Genomic DNA, 19,027 nt, shown 5'->3' with positions numbered 1-19,027 from the left:
AGTAGTATGGGCAGGATACATGTTATGGCTGCCTTGCGTAGCGATCCTGCTGGAGGGCCGTGGGCTGTGTTGGCGAGGCTCCGGAGATGGTTCGCTACTTTCCTAGCTTGCGCCGCCCTTTCTGCGACGTGCTTCTTGAAAGTTAGTCCCCTATCAAACCACACCCCAAGCCAGCGCAGCGCTGTCTGGCTTCCCCCTGCGCAGGGGCTATAGGGTGAATTGTTTGATCTTCCAATTGGATTGGCGGCGCATGTAGTCCTTTCTGGCGCGTGAGGTGGATCAGCTCCCGTTTCTCTGGTGCAAACGTGATCTTGTTCGCAGCTCCCCATTCATTGATAGATTTGAGGTCCTCTGCTAGCAGTGCGACGTTCTCGTCTAAAGAGTGGGAGACCCGGTATAGGTTGATGTCGTCGGCATACCCGAACCGGAGTTTTCGGTCCTGGTTGAGTAGTTCAGCTAGGTATAGGGTGTATAGGACCGGTGATAGCGGCGATCCCTGCGGGGTGCCGCAGGCCACTCGATGTACAGGTGTAGTGACATTGCCTAGGCGTACTCGCACCCTCCTTTCCGACAGGAAGTTCTGGATAAATTTCCGGAGTAGGGGTGGCCACCCTTGTTGCCGCATTCGGTGTAGTAGCCTGTTTTTCAGTAGCGCGTCAAACGCCCCTTGGACGTCTAACGTGAGCATAGAGACATGCTCGTGTCTTGACCAAGCCATCTCCACGTCGTGTGTGAATGCGGTCGCCAGGTCCATCGCAGAGCGTTTTGGCAGCGCTCCACCGTGCTGTGGGCTTAGGATGTCAAAAGCCATAGCTGTGTGTGCTATGCGCCTTGCTATGATACGCTCGAGTCCCTTCCCTAGACAGGACGATAGGGCAATTGGTCTCATTGATCTGGGTGAGGACTTATCCTTCTTCCCGACTTTGGGTATCATGGCCACTTCTACCGTCTTCCAGGCGGCTGGGTAGTGGCCTTGTTCCATGCACGCCCGGTAGATGCCTAGCACTAGGTGTCTAATGTGTTCCCAGCATGCCTTTAGGAGTCGGACGGTCACCTGATCGGGTCCTGGGGAGGTGCTAGATACTCCAATCACGTAGCGTTCAGTCTCCTCCATCGATATGTATGTGTCCCATGGTAGTGGCGTGGTTTGCGGGTCGTTGTCAAGAGGCGGTGGTTCTAGGAGGTCGTCCTCCGCCGAAAAACGGTCGAGGATTGCCTCTCTAAGTGCCTCAGCTTTCTCGAGTGGTGCTGTGATTGTCCTACCTTCGATTACAAGTGGGGTGTCCCGTTGGTCGAATGATAGTTTATGCCAGCCTACTAGCTTGTATAGATCTTTGTCGTTATTACAGCCGTCTATGCGCTGCTGCCAGTACGTTCTCTTGGCTTTTCGTACCGTAGCTAGGAACGCACGGGTGGCTTCTGAGGGGGATTGGCCATAGTCCGACTTTTCCTGGATATGCCGCTTATACGCCACTCTACAGTCCTCTGTCCACCATGGGGCGGAGTGGCCTTTTTCTCTATTTGGTGTTCCCGCCGCGTGCATTGCATCTCCTATAGCTTGGGTGATTCTAGCTATGCTTGCGTCGATTACGTCCGCTGGGGCGCTATTGCTAATTGGCTGTACGCCTACTGTGTAGAGTTGAACTAGCCCGGCAAACCTATCTATGTTTCTCTCGTGGACCCGGTAGTGATGCTGTTCTAGCACCGCTCTCCCTCGGCTTGGAAGGACACAGTCACTAGGGTGAAATGGTCTGACCCTGTATACATATCTTCGCGGACTGTCGTTCTAGCGAAGGGTATATTTGAGAAGGATACGTCTAGCACGTGTCCCGCCCGATGTGTTGGGTTACCTGCCTCGCCGATGTAGGGTATGTCGTTCTGAGTGGCCCAGCGGGCGATCTCTGCCCCCCTATTGGCCGACGTGGAGCCGGGCTCAAAAAGTTCATGGCGGGCGTTTAAGTCACCCCCTATAAGGCAGTTACGGGGTGGCGTTAAAGCTGTGAGGTATTGAAATGTCGAGTCATTCTGTGGCTGCCTATAAACATTCAATATGCGGTAGCCGTTGGCCTCGATCCATAGCACATCCCGGCTGATGCGTGGGTGTATAAGAGTAGCCCTTATATTTGGGCTCTTACGGGTATAGGTGAGCACCCGTGGTCGGTCAGTTCCCCACGTTGTGGGGTTGTTCCAGCTTATCACTGGCGATATCATATGGAATCCTGGGTGTGTAGAGGTCCGGGTTCCAGTGAGAGTAAAGGGTTCTTGGATGCATACTATGTCTATGTCTGCTTCCCATGCACGTTCTAAGGCTGTAATGTGGCAAGGCGAGCTTCTGGCCACATTCACCCAGCATACCTGCATTTGTCTGTGTCGGTGTGGCGTGGTTTCGCCGGGTGAATTTGCGGGTTGTGCCCTCATTACGCACTAGATCCGAGGCTCATTTCAGTGTCAGCGTGCTCAGACGATGACGTATTAGGGTCTTGGTCAGCGGTGCTAGGCTGCACGCTTCTAGCAGACATTCGCGCTAGGTTGAGGTCTTGCGTAGTTGCAGCTGTTCTCTTAGACCTCCTAGTCCCTAGGGTGGTTGCGGGCTCTCTAACAGTGGCTGTGTTTAGGTTGTTTACGTCTTGTCGGCTTCTTTTACTTGCGTCCGTAGGTGTTCCCACAGGCTCAGTAGTATTAGCTATGTCGCCGTCCGTGATTTCAATGGAGGTTTCGACCGTGCTGCCTGTCTGTCTTCCTCTAGCTGGCTGCATTGCCTCAGAAGCACGGTCACCCGCCTCCCTAATGACTTTTAGTTCCCCCTTTGTGGGTTGGATGAGTCGGCCGTTCGCCCTCGTTGGGGCTGCTGGGCACTTGTCGTGGGTTGCTGGAAATGGGCCGTGGCAGTTGGCGCACTTTGGTGTGTCTTTGCATTGTTCTCCGTGTGGTCCCTGGTGAGTTGCCGTTGTTTTGCTGCATGTCGTGCAGCGGGCTGGCCTTGTGCAGCGGCTGGTTTTGCAGTACCCTAGGCAGCCTGGGTCGTGCAGCATTGCAGGTGAGTTCTTCTTTATCTCGTGCGCGTAGTCGCCCGTCCCAAATAGGCGAAACGATCGTACGGGTCTGGTGAAAGATATAATCCAGGTTGTCCTTCCCTCCGTGGGTCCATGTCTGGAGGGCCGGCAGCTCGCCGGTTCGATCCCTGTCTGGGACAGAGCTTCGCTGACTATATCGTCTATTGTGGTGGGTATACTTTCCCCTGTGATAGTGCGGTATGAGCTTTCTACGCCCTGGACTGCATAGTTCACCCATCGTTCAGGTAGTCTTGCGCTCTCGCCCTCTACCGCTCGGATCATAAGTTCGCGATTCTCCTGCCCCATAAGCAGGGCCTTGATTTTGTCGTTGCGGGGCGTAATCGCCCAGCCAGTCTTGATATGTTTTGCCGTAGGTATGTCGGAGGGGGTAATTTCCTTGATCGCCTTTACAATAGCCATGCGGGCCGCAAATGGTGATGCCCGTTGGAGCCGAGCCTCCGCTCCAACCGCTATAAGGATGCGGTTGTCAGTGTTTAGAGGTCGCCTAGGAGTTTGAGCTAGCTGCTTTGGGGCAGCCGTGGCCGCTTTCGTCGTAGCGGCCCCCTTGCTGGGGGGTTGGATTTTTTGGGGTCCTAGCTACGTCCGCCCAGGAGCGGTGCGTAGTGTCAGAGTCGCTCCCCGAGTTTGGGGGCGTGATTAGGGGCGTGATTAGGGAGGTGTCAATAGCCCTTAGCACCTTCTGTTGGAGGTCCTTAGCCACACGGGCTCCGTCTGGGTCGGTGTACTTCCCAAGGCATCTGTCGACAGCTGTCGCTAGATCCGTTATGATGGAGTGGCGAAGGTTTGTAGCTTTCTGGGCTGCCTGAATCCGCTGGCGGACCGCTTCAGAGACAGCTTGATTGTAGGAAGTGGGCGCAGTGCTACCGATGGGAGGTTCAGCACGAGTATGTGCTCGCTGCCTCCTCTTGTTGCCGCGCAGGTCAGTATTAATAGGGCTCTCAGGCTCCTCTGATCGTGTATGGGGGGGTTGGGCACTCCGTGGCGCCCTCTCTGGAGTTTCTACATTAGCCATTCTAACCACCTCCGCGAGAGCAGAAAGCGGTTATTTAGCTGAGGTAGTTACAGGCCGCCGTGCCGTTAAAATGATGTAAAAATCGTATAATTTTATAAGGGTCCCAAATTCCTTAAAAGTTGGTGTTCGGTGACTCGAATGTGTGTGAAGCTCCTTCAGGCAGTTATGTGTCTTGGCGGTTGCCTCTTTGCCCTCTTTTGGGTGATTGCGAGTGATCTCGTGCTGGTTGAGACACAGTCCAATTGCAGGAAGGTTTCCAAGTACCCGCACAGGCGTCGTCATGGACAGGGGCATACCATGATAATCCCAAGTACAGTATTCTGGAGAGCCCCTGTGTCGGCATACACACGGTGTGTCGCCTAATAAGGCCCAATGTACCGCCTCGATCCTACTTCGGCCCAACTCGGACCCAACGCTATGTATACCTTCGTAGCCCCCACATTCGTAGAATCATCATACACCAGAATACCAATACACAAGATTACCTTAGCTACTGTTATTCACCGTACGATCGTACAAGGCCTTCCAACACTGATCAGTGATTGCACGGCAGTCACAGACAGTTAGGTTAAGAAGAGATAGATTCTTTACCCCGCGCGTTCCCTAGATTGCCTATATCAGCAAGGCGGAGTTATCTATGCTAAGCTCACTGTTAGCTATATCAGGCGTCGTTCGTGGCTAGCGACCGACCGTTACAGCCGTATCAGAAGCGTTCCAAGACGCCGTCTATACACGCGCCAACCGACCGGTTGAGATTTGACCCGTGTACAACCCACGACCACCGACGCATCTCTAGCGAACGCAGCTAGCGCAACAAGCGTCAACAAGAACACAATAGCAGGAGAGAGAACATCATCGGAAAGAGCACCGGTAGCCAGGACACCGGCAGTAGGAATGGCGAGCAGTAGTAGAAGAGTGGTACCCACACTAGAGGCGCTACTAGGGACCACAAACATAAAACCAAGAGAATGGCATCACATCGATCCAGAGATTTGGGAGGACAACGTTGAAGCTCCAGACGATGAGGTAGGGATTACTACAGCAACAACGTACATTGCGCGTGCGATTGCGGACTATACAGATCGACCAACAGCAGATGAAGAACTCTTTTGGGAGTTCCGTCAGGACTTTGAAGGATGGACAGAGGCAATGTTCCTACGTGCCCAGCCAATATACACAAAGGAACTAAAGCGGATCCTCCGCTTTAAGGGAGTGTATACTGGCCGTATTAATATGGCACCTAGTGAGTCTCTAGCTAGGTTATTACGCATGGAGGAGTACCTAGAATGGCCTCAGGACGTATTCCAGTCGGCTGTGTTTGACACACGATCAGCTGCGCACATGTTGCAAGAGCGGGCACTACGGCAACAACGCAGTGAAGGATCAGTACAGTCCACAGACAGGAGATTATCAAGCCAGGCCCAGAGCCGAACCCAAACGCCTGTAAGGACAAGAGGCCGAGACGTAGACAGTCGGCAAACCCGCGATCAAGACCAGACCCACGCCCGTGTGCAAGGACGACAGGAGACCGTTGAGGAAGAACAACAGATTCAGGACCAGCTAGCAAAAACGATTGAGAAAGCCCAAAACCAACCAATCCGAAGCCAGCCTGTAGAGACAACTGAATCCGCACCGCAGCCAGCCTATCAGCGCGTCCAAAGTCAGCAACCTCCCCTCACCTACAACAACTTCGACCGATTCCGCGAGTATACACCAGCATACCCGCAACGTCCGAAGGGACTGAGCGTTCCCCCAATTGTGCCCTCTGGTGAAACAGACCCGTACAAGGCAGTTCCACCAATCGAGTTTGGCAATGAGAAACTGGATCCTAAGACGATCAATGTCTTCGTGAAAATGTGGGACCGAGACAAAAAGTATACGGGAAAGCCGTACGACCTCCTAGACGATAAATTGAAGATCTTCTACAGCATCTGTTATCACGCAGACATCGAGCCAGGGCAGTTCCATGCAGTCTTTCCACGGATTCTCGACGGCCGCGCAGAGGAGTATTACCTCCACTTCGTCGATCAGCGGATGGATACGTTCTTGACTGCCTACACAAAGCTCAAGAACCACTTCGACACAGACGTCAACCACGGCCATTACTACGCGGACTGGACGACGACATCGTTTGTCAAAGTCCGCAGGGAGAACCCCGAAAAGAACCTCCACGAGGTCCTTGACATCATGCTGGACAAGCTCCAATTGTGTCAAAGAGCACTTGGACAGCAGTACATGGGAGAATACGCGCTCCGAACGACTGTAATCACAGCATGCCGAGGCGTGAAGGAGCTCGAGATGGCACTCTACAAGCCGTCTCTAGAATGCGAGGTTCTGTTTGGAGATCTGCGATCGTCAATCGAAAACTCACTCGCCATGACCGTCTCCGTCAACTTCACTGAGGCGGATACGGATAGCCAGTACTACTTGGATCGTCGGTACAACAACAACAGCTCTGGAAGATTGCGAGGGAATTACAACCCTCGCGGTGGACGCAGCGGATTCACCCGCGGACGCGGTGGGCTTCAGCACCGCTCTGGAGTCAACACACAAATCGACAAGAAATGTTACGTCTGCGGCAAGACAGGCTGTTGGTCCACAAACCACACGCTTGAAGAAAGAAAACGCTCAAAAGCGCAGTACATCACACACTGCGCGATTACGGGAGAGCAAATGGAGTTTAGCACATTTCTCGTCGCGTACGAGGGGGAAGAAGTCGACCAGTTCTTCCTAGAGGAGCAAGACGAAGATGATGAGGACCAAAGATTGGCAGTTAAGTACCTCACAGATCAGGCCTTTTTGCACCACGTGACTGGAGAAGACGTCTACAGGTGCAAGGAGCCTATTACGCCCGCAACGCAGTTCCTTATCGAGGATCGATACTCGCGAATCACGTACCAAGGCATTCTTCCTGACACTGGTGCCTCAAATGTATCGACAGCCGGAAAGGAGCAGTTCTGGGCGCTCCAAACTGAGGACCCCACCGTAACTCTAGATACGTCTACTGCTGGAAACGCATCTGTGCAATTTGGCAAAGGAAGCGTCACTACTTCGATTGGAACCGCACATGTATCGACACAGATTGGAAAGATCAAATTTGAGGTCTTGAACGCACCCACCCCGTTTCTCCTCTGTCTGAAAGACATGGACCGGCTCCACGTGTACTTCAACAATACTACGGACCAGCTGGTACAAGGAAAAGCTACCTTTCCAGTGATTCGCAAATGGGGACACCCGTGGTTCCACCTAAGCAAGGCAGAGCGCGCGCGCGTATTCCTTACGGAGACTGAGCTCCGACGCTTACACCGGAGGTTCGGGCATCCAGCCGTCGAACGGCTGATACGATTGCTCAAACGCGCAGGACACGAGGACGTGGATGAACGGCTGCTCCGAGAGATCCAAACGTTCTGCCATCACTGCCAAGCGCATGATCCAGCGCCGCGCCGATTCAAGTTTAGGCTGAAAGATGATCGGGAATTCAACTTCGAGATCCTCGTAGATGTGATGTATCTGAGTGGGAAACCAGTGCTTCACGTGATCGATTCGGCTACAACATTCAACGGCGCGCGATTTCTACCGTCTATGAGCGCGAAAGACACCTGGGAAGCACTCCGCCTGCTCTGGATTGATACATACCAAGGGCCGCCAGATATCGTCACCCACGACGCCGGCACCAACTTCGCGTCAGTCGAATTCAGATCAGAGGCGAAGATCATGGGAATCACATGTAAACAAGTGCCAACCGAGGCCCATTGGTCTATCGGCAAGGTAGAAAGATACCACGCACCGCTCAGACGCGCGTACGAGATCCTGAGGACAGAGCTTGACACTGGCACCAGCGACGCCGCAGTGTTGCAGATGGCAGTCAAGGCCGTCAACGACACCGCAGGCCCAGACGGGCTCGTACCCACGCTGCTCGTCTTCGGTGCATACCCCCGGATATCCATGGATTCACCACCATCTCCCTCGATAACCCATCGCGCGGAGGCAATCCAGAAAGCGATGAGGGCGCTGCGGAAGGCCTCAGCGGAACATGCGGTGAGCAACGCACTTGGTACCAGGAATGGGCCTACTACAGACGGGGTACTGTCACTGCCTCTTCAGAGTGAGGTGATGGTATGGCGCGAGAAGAATGGATGGCAAGGGCCGTATAGAGTCATCGATATGAAGGACCACGATGTTACTGTAGACATGATCAACGGCCCAACGACGTTCCGATCCACTGTCGTAAAACCGTACTATCGCGATCTGACTACAGCGATAGACGGCGCAGATCAAGGCACAGGTGGATCTCCGACCACAGACGAAGCGATTGCTGATGAACCGCCACTACCGGTACCACCGGCGGAAGCCAACCAAGCGGCTCAGCCGCGCAAGCGGGGCCGCCCACCTGGATCAAAGAACAAGCCCAAGGTGCAGTACCTGTCGAAGAAGGAGGAGGACGATTACGCCCTGGCCGTCAAGCTACGCAATGACGGCGTGATTAACGTCCCGGGCGCTCCATTCGAAGCATCCGATCAGAAGGAGATCGACGACCTCGTCGGCCGTGGAGTATTCAGTTTTGAGCTGTTTGATCCAACTCTACACGGCGGGTATCGTATCTTCAAATCGCGCATGGTCCGCGAAGTCAAAGGCAAGACCATGGTCCCGTACGAGAAATCACGCCTCGTTGTTCAAGGTTACAATGACGAGGGCAAACACGAGATCCTGACGCAGTCGCCAACCATCCAACGAGCCAGCCAGCGCCTGATTCTAGCCCTAGCGCCTGCATTACTCGATGAGGGCATGGTTGTGGAACTACGAGATATCACGCAAGCGTACCCACAGGCACAAACAGAGCTATTCCGCACGGTTTTAGCGCACCTCCCAAAGGAGCTTATAAAAAAGTATCCCAAGGGAACAATTATTCGCGTAATCAAGCCACTCTATGGAATCGCGGAAGCAGGAGTCCACTGGTTTGCTACGTACCAAGGACACCACTGCAAGGAGCTCGACATGGCTACATCAACGTATGACCCGTGCCTCCTGATCACGAACGGGAGACGGGAAGCGTTTGGAATAGTGGGCCTGCAGACAGACGATACTCTCGCGATTGGGACGCCTGCATTCTCTGGTGCAGAAGACGCTGCGCTCCAGAAAGCCAATTTTCGAGCTAAGCCCAAGGAGAGACTGTCCAAAGAAGTATCACTCGAGTTCAACGGATGTACTCTAACGTTGCGCGGAGACACGATTCTACTTACGCAGAAGGGACAAGGTGCCAAGATCGAAATCATTGATCCGAAGGCAGCAAACCGAGCACAGAAGTACATGGAGCAGCGCGCGCGTGGCGCGTACATTGCGTCGATATGCCAACCTGAAGCATCGTTCGATCTTTCCGCGGCTGCGCAAATACAACAACCTAAGGACACAGAATACGTGAAGCTTAACCGCCGGCTGCAGTGGCAATCTGAGAGCATACAACGAGGCCTGCGATACGTCCCTCTCGACCTCGCTACAGCAAAGCTGGTAGTGTTCACAGACGGATCCTTCGCGAACAACCAAGACCTTAGCTCACAGCTAGGGTACCTACTTATCCTTGCGAATGAGTCGAGTCGACAAGACAGCACGTTTGATATTCGTGGTAACGTAATCCATTGGAGTTCGACCAAATGCAAACGCGTTACCCGGAGCGTTCTTGCCTCAGAAACGTACGGCATGGTTAGCGGTGTCGACATCGCTATCGCTATCCTAACAACCCTCAAGATAATTACAGGACGCCTAGGTCTACCACCGATCCCACTTATTGTGTGTACGGATTCATACTCCTTGTATGAATGCCTCGTCAAACTCGGAACAACTGCTGAGAAGCGACTGATGATCGACATCATGGCGCTTCGGCAGTCATACGAGCGTCGCGAGATCACTGAGATCCGCTGGATCAACGGAGAGGACAACCCCGCGGACGCATTCACGAAAGCAACACCAAATCGCGCGTTAGAACGTTTCATCGAAAGCAACAAGCTGTCAATCCGAGTAGAGGGATCTGTGCAGCGACCTACGGAGTAGGCACATATGCCTATTTGGAATCCCTCTCATTGTGCCCTTTTTAGAAGACCCGTTTTTCCTTACATCAGTCGTTACAATAAGAAAAGATTGCCAGTGTCGGCATACACACGGTGTGTCGCCTAATAAGGCCCAATGTACCGCCTCGATCCTACTTCGGCCCAACTCGGACCCAACGCTATGTATACCTTCGTAGCCCCCACATTCGTAGAATCATCATACACCAGAATACCAATACACAAGATTACCTTAGCTACTGTTATTCACCGTACGATCGTACAAGGCCTTCCAACAGTATCAATAATACTAGAAGAAGGAAAAATGAATCGTATTGGTCGTTCTGTTGTTGTCTACTGTAAGACTAGTTTTCCCGTGATTATCTCAATAGAAGAAAATTGGAAGGGCCCGGAAAGAGCGCGCAAAAGAATTCAAATATTCGGCATTTGTGCAGTTTTTTTGCCATATCGTTGTACATGAAACCAACATCACCCAACTGTCAAGCTGGTACTTGTGAAATGGTCGCCGTGCTTGGCACCTTGAACCCATATCTGTTTTTCCAACATCGCAGAATCCTCATATATCCCAACTATCGTACACCCTACCTCCTGCTCTTCTCCGGATACTTCTTGGTTTACCGTTGGGGCAAGATTGGCTCCTCATACTAACACTAGTCCAGATTCCTGTAATGTTCCCACGGAAGTAGTGTACTAAAGATAGAGTCAGTGATCGGAATGGTCTGGTCTGGTCTGGTCTGAGGGTACAGACCAGACCAGACCAGGTGCTTACATAAGGACCGGTCCGACCAGACCGGTCCGACCAACAAGACCGCCAAGAATGAGGCTGAAGCAAAGAAGGAAGCCGAGGAAATGTGTTTTACTACTGACTGTCAATCTAGTCGTCTTCGTTCTCACTATCCTCGATATCGCTGTTCCCCTCAGCTTGGGGCTTTCCATACCAGGCCCGGAGACACTCGCACGCTTCTATAATATCTGCCTTCAGCCTACCACGGCGATCGACGATAGTAAGCTTCGCGCTACTAAAAAGACGTTCGCATTCATCCGACATAGGCGAGATCGCAAACATGTCTAGAGCGAAGCGAGCGAGATCTCGTTGGGAGTCGTAGCGAGATAGCCAGTACGCAATAGCCTCATTGCAACCTGCCTCTTCGTTATGAAGCCGGTCAGTAGAGATGTATTGTTCATACAAATCAGTTGTAGAAACTGGAGCGTCTATTCGAATGCGCTTATGTTCCCGCTGGCGATCAAATGCTGGGTCAGGATCTCTCTCCTTCCTGGCTGGTGGTGGCAGCATCTCGACAGGGTACCTTCCCTTATACTCTGTCTCCCAGAGATGCTTCACCGCTAATTGTGCGTTTTCAAACCACCTCTTCTTCTCTTCGTCGCCATGAAGAACCCACTCTTGCCTGAACCATCCCCACTTGCGATATGGATCAAGGATTTGAGCCGCATAATATGCCGGTGGAAGGTCAGTATCTTCAGGGAATCGATTTTGCCAATTCAGCTGCTGATTGTTATAGTACTCAACGCACTTTAACCAAGCAGCATCAGCGCAGCCTTGAAGGTACTTCCATGTAAAGTTGTTATCGTCCTCAGTGTGGATGTCGTGGTAGTGATCCTTCGTCTCGCTTATCTCCCGGAGAAGGCAGTCCAAAGTTGAAAACCAGTCCGCAAGTGACGTCTTCTTACCTTCAGAAAGCAAAGTTGCAGCATAGAAGTCTTTGAGAGCGAGTTCAATCTTTTCAAGCTCAAACCAGTGCTGTCCATCAAGCTTAAAGTTCGCGATCCCTACGGAGCCCTTTCCAGGTACATGACGAGCCGAGAAGAGCTCTAAACGTTCTCGAACATTTAATGCACGTGTAATCGAATAAAACCATGAGTTCCAGCGGGTCGAGTTGTTCTGGATAAGCTCAAGCCCGTCGAATTGCGAAAGATCTCCGCCGATAATAATTGTAGCAAACTCCTCACGCCGTTGTGGAGTAAGCCTGATGTATCGCACCAGGTTGTGAAGACGACCCAAACATCCGAACTTCTTTCAGAGCTCTTCCACCTTCGTATAGTCGCCACGTTGATGATGCTTCTCCAGCTTCGCAAGATACTTCTCACAGTTTCGCCCCATAAGGAACGCCTGGCAACAGAGGTTGATGACATGGCCCAAGCAACGCAGCCGGCGATGACGACGTTGTTTTGACTTCATCCATGGGCAGAGATCCTTGAGTATAAACTCAACAGCGGTATCATTTGCCGAGGCATTATCCAGCATAAAGTATCCAATCTGATCTCCGCTAATGTCGTATTCTTCCAGCAATTCAAGGACCACCGATCCAAGATTCTCTCCAGTATGTTCGCCGTATATACGTCGCATACCTAAAGCGGTAACACGTCGCATGCCGGTAGTATCAATCCACATAGCGACGACGCCTAGGATAGCGTAAGGGTTTGGTGAAGTCCAGAGATCAAAGGAGATAGAGATCCTACTCCGTGAATGGTGTAGGTCCTCCCTAAGCTGTTGCTTCTTCGATATGAATGCATTCATTACCCAGCTTCGGATAGTCTTCGCAGCCTTCGGGAGGTGGTTGAGTAGTGCCGGATTTAAAAAGAGGAGTAGTTCACGAAAGTACTGGTTCTCTAATTGAAAGAAGGCGATATGGCAGTACACAATCCAACGAATTAGAAGCTCTTTAAACTTCTCTACTGACTCCTTCCAGAAAAAGATGCTGGAAGCAGCCCCATCCTTTTGCTGGTCGATTATAGACTTCCGTACAGAACCCTTTCGCTTGATGCCACTCTGGGGATCAATCTGGTGCTTCTGTTCCAGGTGATTCCGGATCCTAGAAGTGCCATTGATGACAAACAACTCTTGCTTGCTCTTCCCAACCCTGCACTCATGGCAGTAATACACCTCTTTCTTATCGCTATCTCGAATGTATTGGAGTCCGTACTTCCAGATGTGTGATGTACCTTGACGGAAATCCTTCCTTGCAATTATTGCACGTTTCACGTACGTGATACCGCCCTGCACGAACTCATCTGGAGATTCGTGATATTGAATAGGAGTGGGTGATAGTATAGGGGTGGGTGATGACGTGGGGATAGGAGATGGAGTAAGAGACGTTAAATCTAGTCTTATAATATTCGATGGGGACGGTGAGGTTGGTGTTGAAGGCTCCATAACAATAGTATATAAGTAGGTTGTTAAGGACTTGATTGTTCTATGTAAGTAGAAGACTTACCTTGATCTTAATGACTCATATTGTGCTAAATTTTCTGGCTAGATTAGTCTAAGATCTAGTCACGTGGACCTATTTATAGCCGGACCGGTCCGATCATCTAGACCGGTCCGACCACGGTCTCAAAAAATCGCCAGACCAGACCAAGTCTTGGCGGTCTAGACCAGACCAAGACCAAGTCAGACCAGACCATTCCGATCACTGGATAGAGTATGACTATGAGCACCATATCGATTACCGGAAGTTAGTCATGTAATCTGAAGAGTTTGCATAGGTCAGATTTATGCTGATAGGGTTGCTAGGGTATTTTTTCGGGAAGTCTTTTCGACGTGGCTGAATGTAAAACGGTTCTAGAAAGGTATTTGGTGCTTATGAGAGACGTTGCTAACGGAGAAGTTTCGATATATTACTTTTTCACCGTGAGTGGAAAGAGGGGAGAATTGTGAATCTTGTAGATTCGGTTTTGGGGTGGGCAGATCGACTAATCGGGGTTGCCTGGTTTGTTCTGATCAAAGGTACCATGAAGATGCTCAGGGTTCTTGCAGTAGGCTTTTCGACAAAGTCGGCAGCGAAGGCCATCGAACGATGGTAGTTCCAGCGCCGAATTGTCTATTCTCGACCGAGTTGCAAATTGTAACCGTGATGCTCGCTTTCGACGTCTTAGGTCTTTCAGAAACACATTTTCCGAGTAATATCCACTCTCTCGAAGTATCAGGGACCACTCTTCCAGTATGTTCAAGCTACGAGCCAAAGACAAAGGTGTGTACATCTTCCCATAAGAGTTGCGTGCCATTGTTGCATAAACATCCAACTTGTGCTCTACAAATAGCAATTTACAAAACTGCATGAGCCGGATGGCACGCTTGGTGTTAGGCGGTGTATTGGGACTAACCTGAAACCCCCAAAAATATTGCGATTGATGAAGCTGGCTCTTTTTGGTCGGAGTGTGTCTCCCTCTGGGAATCTCTACAAGAATCAATATCCATAAAAGACGGCTGTACAACCCTTCGCCATCAGTGGCAAAGTTCGGAGTAAGACGCTCGTTAAGTAGCGTAGCAGCGAGTTCCTGATTCCAATTATCTGAGAGTATGCAATTGTGACGAAACTTTCCACTTGCAAAATTCTGCCAACTATCTTTTGCTCTATTTTGCAGAGCACAAAAGAACGTTATGAAGCTTGTATGACACCACATCGCTTTGTGAAAGACATGCGATTGCACCTGGATACTGGCCAAGCAATTCGTAATCACAACCTAAAGAATCCAGAAGCTCGATAATACTCAATAGTTTCTGGAGGTTGAGTAGGCCAAATGCATTCTGAGGTTCTACGATACTGTGAGCTGAATTGTCAATATTGTTCATATCGGACTCACGCAGTATTTGGCCGATGCCATGAAAGACCTTGAGAGCTCAAAAATTTACAAATGCTAACGCGTACGCGTCTCCCAGCATACTTTGTCCTCGTCAGCTAAGAAAACATTCATATCTCCCTAAGCATACGAGTCTCAGTCTGGCAAGAGGACATCCAAAACGAGGCAGTGAAAACTGATGAAGCCCCGAGGCATGATTCAATGCTTACATGTAAAATCGTCCTGTCGTGTTGGTCCTCGCTTCTAATATATACCTCCCTATCTTTCAACATCTGCTGAAGCTGTCGGACATCATTAGCCCAGATGACCATCCAAACCGGATGACTTTCGCTCAGAGTAGCCTTGCTGATTCGGCCCTGTTTTGTAGAGAATTGAGATCACCGGCAGGTGTTAGATTGATTGGCGAGGTCAGAAGTGAACATGGATCACTACCATGGAATCTGATGACGGTAACCCGTTGATGCGATGAGAAATGTGTGATACTTCAGCTTCGATGGAACCTATCCTCCATTCCATGTACCACCTACGGCTATAGGTAACTGTAAAGTGGTAAAGGTCAGCATCCTGCTCTCCTGACGTGACCCGGGACAGGGCTAAATTGAAACCGCATTGGTTGCTCGTTTGGCTATCAACTGATTGCCCGCCTCTGAAACCTTCTGGGTAGCGGCGTGGTTCTTTCTCTGTCATCTTTGAGTCTATTGGAGGCTGTGTATGGTGGCCGAGATCATAAATAATGCGCTGTATCGTATTCTCCAAACGCTGCATTCTTGCTTCTGTACGGGTATTCATGGTGTTCAATGCTTGTTCAATGATTGGTGTTATAGTAATACGAAGCTCCTGGCGCACGACCTTGGTAGTTGCCTCAATGCTTGAAGCTATGAATGTCGTCTGGGTATGGATATCTTGTGATTCTTTAGATACCGTATCAATCGACTACAGACTCCGTGCAAACATGTGTTCCGTTTGTGATCTGAAGTCACAGAGGCAATTGTTAGAGTCTCGCACTTTTTCCAATAGTAAGACATTTTGGACATTGGATCGATTAAATCCTCTATCCATATGTTGGGATTGCCTGGAAATGCTCGAGAGGATATCTTCGTGCTCATGGGTAGATGACTTCTGTAAATTCTCAACATTAGTGCTGACAAAATGAGCTTGATTTAGAAGCTGAGTGTGGTATTGATCTTGTTTCTGGATTGTATAATTCAGCGTGTTGCGATGCTTTGCCTGTTTATCGAGGATGTTCTGTGTGTCCTGGAGGATCTGTAGGTCATTCAGCCTGAAGAATTTCAGTGTTGATTTCATACCTTGAGTACTGCTTTACCTTCCAGTAACTTTCAATGCAGTATTGAGACGTGTGTTTCTTTGATTCAATCTCTCGATTACCCCCTGCTCTTTCTGTCTATAAATCACCTAGCGAACCTTTACTTTATCTTCTCCACTGGTTTCGCCGGCAACAGGCGTTTGGCGGCAAGTATATCATCGTCATACCCCAGGAAAGCCCCAATAACAGCTTCGGAGAGAACCTCGGACTCTTCAACTGCATTTGTGGACTTCTTAAACTTCAGGATATATCTCCTCAGATTGCGAACGTTCGCTTCGACGTCACGTGAGACTAATAAGATAAGTAATAGGCCACCAATGCAAAGGGGGCGTAATGCCTACTGTCTCGGAGGAATTTTACGTCGTATGCAGTATCCTTATAAGCATCGAGGAAGCTGCAGACCTCGCCACTGACGCGCAAGGCTACATCGACTAGCTGAACGACACTGGCGATGGCTCCCAGCTCTGCCATTGCGAAAACTACTAGACGGGGACCGAAGGGAAGAAGAAATACACCTCGCAATGATAAAGAAGAATAAGAAGAGAGAAGAAAAGTGCATGAGAAAGTGTATTAAGAAAGAAGTCTAGAGGCTCGGATAATGCCGAGACAGGTCAGGCTGACTTTGGCCACATAATAAATACGTGATGTATCTATCTCCCAGGCTGAGCCAAATGCGACAAAGCTCTTCAGAATGTGCGAAATATGGACTGCGAATTCGTAGATACGACGCGCATCATCACATACGGCTATTTTCTACGTGGTTATGCATACTATGATAGTACTTCCCTTCTGTGCCCTCATCTTTAGAAACCTCAAACCGGGCGCGGGCGAGCCCGCGTGTGCCTCGCAGCACAGTAGCGGCTATTTTGCTCATCCAGGATCGTAAAGGAGGGGTGGTTGCATGCAGGACACTGTGAGCCAGGACAAGGTGTGGGTGGGGCCTGCGGGCACCTTACCCTATGAGCGATCGAGCAACGATCTAAGCCCGGCGGGGTAATACACTAGCTTTATTGAGCGGAACGAAGATGGTCTGCGATTGGTGGTTTAGTGGTGACGGACGGGCAGGTAGGCAATCAAGTGCTGATGGAAGGGTGGTGTGGAACGGATATAAAGGAGTATAAGAGAGTGAGTGATGGCTGCGGGGGGTTTGGCTTGTTTTTCATCACATTTGCGACTGGAAAAGAGCGCAGTTTCGTGCCAGAGATCAAAACAAAAAATCACTTTTATATCTACAATTCTTTTGGGCCATGTCAAGTCAAAAGCCGGGCAGCAAAGATGTAGGTAGCATCGATAAGACTAGGAAAGGATTATCGTCGATTACGTAGGTTCTTGCTGTACCCAAGTATAACGACTGATCTGACACTTCCAGAAATTCTCCGACACCCGCCCGTCTCTCTGAAGCTGCGTTGGCAAGACAGAACGCCAACACACCATTGATGGATCAACAGTGGGCGATAGCCGAAGAAGAGAGAATTGAGAGACTGCAGCGTGCTGCAAGAGAACTTGGTTTCGAACTGCCTCGGCAGTCTTTTGGTAGATGATGGGACGGATAGATGGAGATTGATGTCCTTGTGCGTAATCAATCAATGTATTCTCTCCTTGATAGCTCCCACGATGCTCTTCAACCCACTCAATCTATCTTCCCTTGTTACCCCAAGATAGAGACTGGCGACCGGCCATGCGTGTATGCCACCCTTTTCCTCCCAGCTATCGACATCTTTCCCAGTCTTTCCTAGCAGGTTTATGAGATCCTTTGTCTCAGGCCCGAGTACTTCTTCACTGCCATATAAGAAATACCAGCCCTTTTCTGGACTAGCTTCCGCCCATTTCTTGGTATCCTTACAATGGCCGGGTGAAACCATGGGATCCCCGGGAGATACCTTGTTACCAATGTATTGGCGACCATACTGCTCTAGTGAAGCGCTGTTGAGGTAGTCAGATTCCGTGTTGCGATTGTTGCGAGACACAATGGTGACCCATGGGCTTATCATGATGGCGAGGCCCGGCTTTTGATGCCGAAGCTTTGTATGCTCTGAAAGATACAACAAGAAACTGAGCATTAAAGTGCCACCGGCCGAGTCGCCGCCTACCACGACACGAGTCGATGAGTGGGCTAGTGATAGAACGTATTCATACCCGGCAACTGTCTCATGAAGTTGAGTTGGGTACATGGCGTCAGGTACAAGCGTATACTCCAGTGCGAAGAGAGCTGGGTTACGGTATCCAGCGGACTTGAGTAGCGCAACCCAGGCAAGTAGAAATTCGAGGTAAAAGTAGCTGCTTCCCATGGAGAATCCTCCGCCATGCGCATAATAGACAATGATGTCGGGCTGTTCTTGTTGGTCGTAGACTACCAATACGCCTTTGAAGTTTGGTCGCTTAACCTCGGTCCATCGAAGGGGGCTGGTAAAGATGCCGTGTCTCAACATGCGGAATCTCAGGAAGGGAAGTGAGACGGCCTTGGAGAAGAAAACCCGACCAAGGAAAGCGGGCATATTGGCAAAGGCATAGCGAACAAAACGGATCACAAGATCTTGGAACGGTGTTGCTTTCTTTACAAAAGGCGAGCGGTGTTCATATGGAATCAAGAAGCGTCTGCGGACAAATTGATATGGGATGACAAGAACTTTAGAAACTATGAGCATCAGTATACTTCGCGTTCAGGGGGCGTTTAGACTTACCAATCGACGGCAACGCTGGAACGAGCCATGTCAGAAGCGGTATGATGCCAATCTGAATCAGCAACTGTGGCGCGAGAAAGACGAGGAAGGCCACACAGTCCAGATACGAGATCTGGCTCAAGATCATTTTCGTGGGCAAAGGTACGGAACGGGACTTGTTAGCTTTCAAGGGATGCCATTGCCATGCCCAGTGCCGATAGCGATGACGCTGACATTGACAAGGGTCCGGCTAAGCCACAACCGCATTAGCGCCACAATGGTCTCACCCCGCGCAGCAC

The 19,027-nt window shown here is 50.6% G+C and overlaps 7 protein-coding genes across 7 annotated transcripts; 1 reads left to right on the top strand and 6 right to left on the bottom strand.

Moving 5' to 3' along the window:
- Positions 1-142: 142 nt before the first annotated feature.
- PtrM4_130250 (uncharacterized protein) lies at positions 143-1,543 on the bottom strand (the record flags this gene model as incomplete). Its single annotated transcript, XM_066108980.1, has 1 exon — positions 143-1,543. The coding sequence occupies one exon, from the start codon at positions 1,541-1,543 to the stop codon at positions 143-145; it is 1,401 nt and encodes a 466-aa protein (XP_065960972.1).
- Positions 1,544-2,417: 874 nt separating this feature from the next.
- Positions 2,418-3,473, bottom strand: PtrM4_130240 (uncharacterized protein; the record flags this gene model as incomplete). Its single annotated transcript, XM_066108979.1, has 1 exon — positions 2,418-3,473. The coding sequence occupies one exon, from the start codon at positions 3,471-3,473 to the stop codon at positions 2,418-2,420; it is 1,056 nt and encodes a 351-aa protein (XP_065960971.1).
- An 85-nt stretch (positions 3,474-3,558) lies between these two features.
- Positions 3,559-4,086, bottom strand: PtrM4_130230 (uncharacterized protein; the record flags this gene model as incomplete). Its single annotated transcript, XM_066108978.1, has 1 exon — positions 3,559-4,086. One exon carries the CDS (start codon positions 4,084-4,086, stop codon positions 3,559-3,561), a length of 528 nt encoding a protein of 175 aa, XP_065960970.1.
- An 894-nt stretch (positions 4,087-4,980) lies between these two features.
- PtrM4_130220 (uncharacterized protein) lies at positions 4,981-10,131 on the top strand (the record flags this gene model as incomplete). Its single annotated transcript, XM_066108977.1, has 1 exon — positions 4,981-10,131. The coding sequence occupies one exon, from the start codon at positions 4,981-4,983 to the stop codon at positions 10,129-10,131; it is 5,151 nt and encodes a 1,716-aa protein (XP_065960969.1).
- An 888-nt stretch (positions 10,132-11,019) lies between these two features.
- On the bottom strand, positions 11,020-13,317 carry PtrM4_130210 (uncharacterized protein; the record flags this gene model as incomplete). Its single annotated transcript, XM_066108976.1, is given in 2 exon segments — positions 11,020-12,177; positions 12,196-13,317. 2 exon segments carry the CDS (start codon positions 13,315-13,317, stop codon positions 11,020-11,022), a joined length of 2,280 nt encoding a protein of 759 aa, XP_065960968.1.
- Positions 13,318-16,168: 2,851 nt separating this feature from the next.
- Positions 16,169-16,539, bottom strand: PtrM4_130200 (uncharacterized protein; the record flags this gene model as incomplete). The annotated part of the gene is made up of 2 exons (XM_001940010.1): positions 16,169-16,359; positions 16,410-16,539. The coding sequence occupies 2 exons, from the start codon at positions 16,537-16,539 to the stop codon at positions 16,169-16,171; spliced, it is 321 nt and encodes a 106-aa protein (XP_001940045.1).
- Positions 16,540-17,651: 1,112 nt separating this feature from the next.
- On the bottom strand, positions 17,652-18,876 carry PtrM4_130190 (Abhydrolase-3 multi-domain protein; the record flags this gene model as incomplete). The annotated part of the gene is made up of 2 exons (XM_001940011.1): positions 17,652-18,703; positions 18,750-18,876. The coding sequence occupies 2 exons, from the start codon at positions 18,874-18,876 to the stop codon at positions 17,652-17,654; spliced, it is 1,179 nt and encodes a 392-aa protein (XP_001940046.1).
- Positions 18,877-19,027: the final 151 nt, after the last annotated feature.

This window comes from Pyrenophora tritici-repentis, chromosome 7 (assembly GCF_003171515.1).
Source record: "Pyrenophora tritici-repentis strain M4 chromosome 7, whole genome shotgun sequence".
NCBI classification, from domain to species: Eukaryota; Fungi; Ascomycota; class Dothideomycetes; order Pleosporales; family Pleosporaceae; genus Pyrenophora; species Pyrenophora tritici-repentis.
This window is presented reverse-complemented; position numbering and strand designations above follow the sequence as displayed.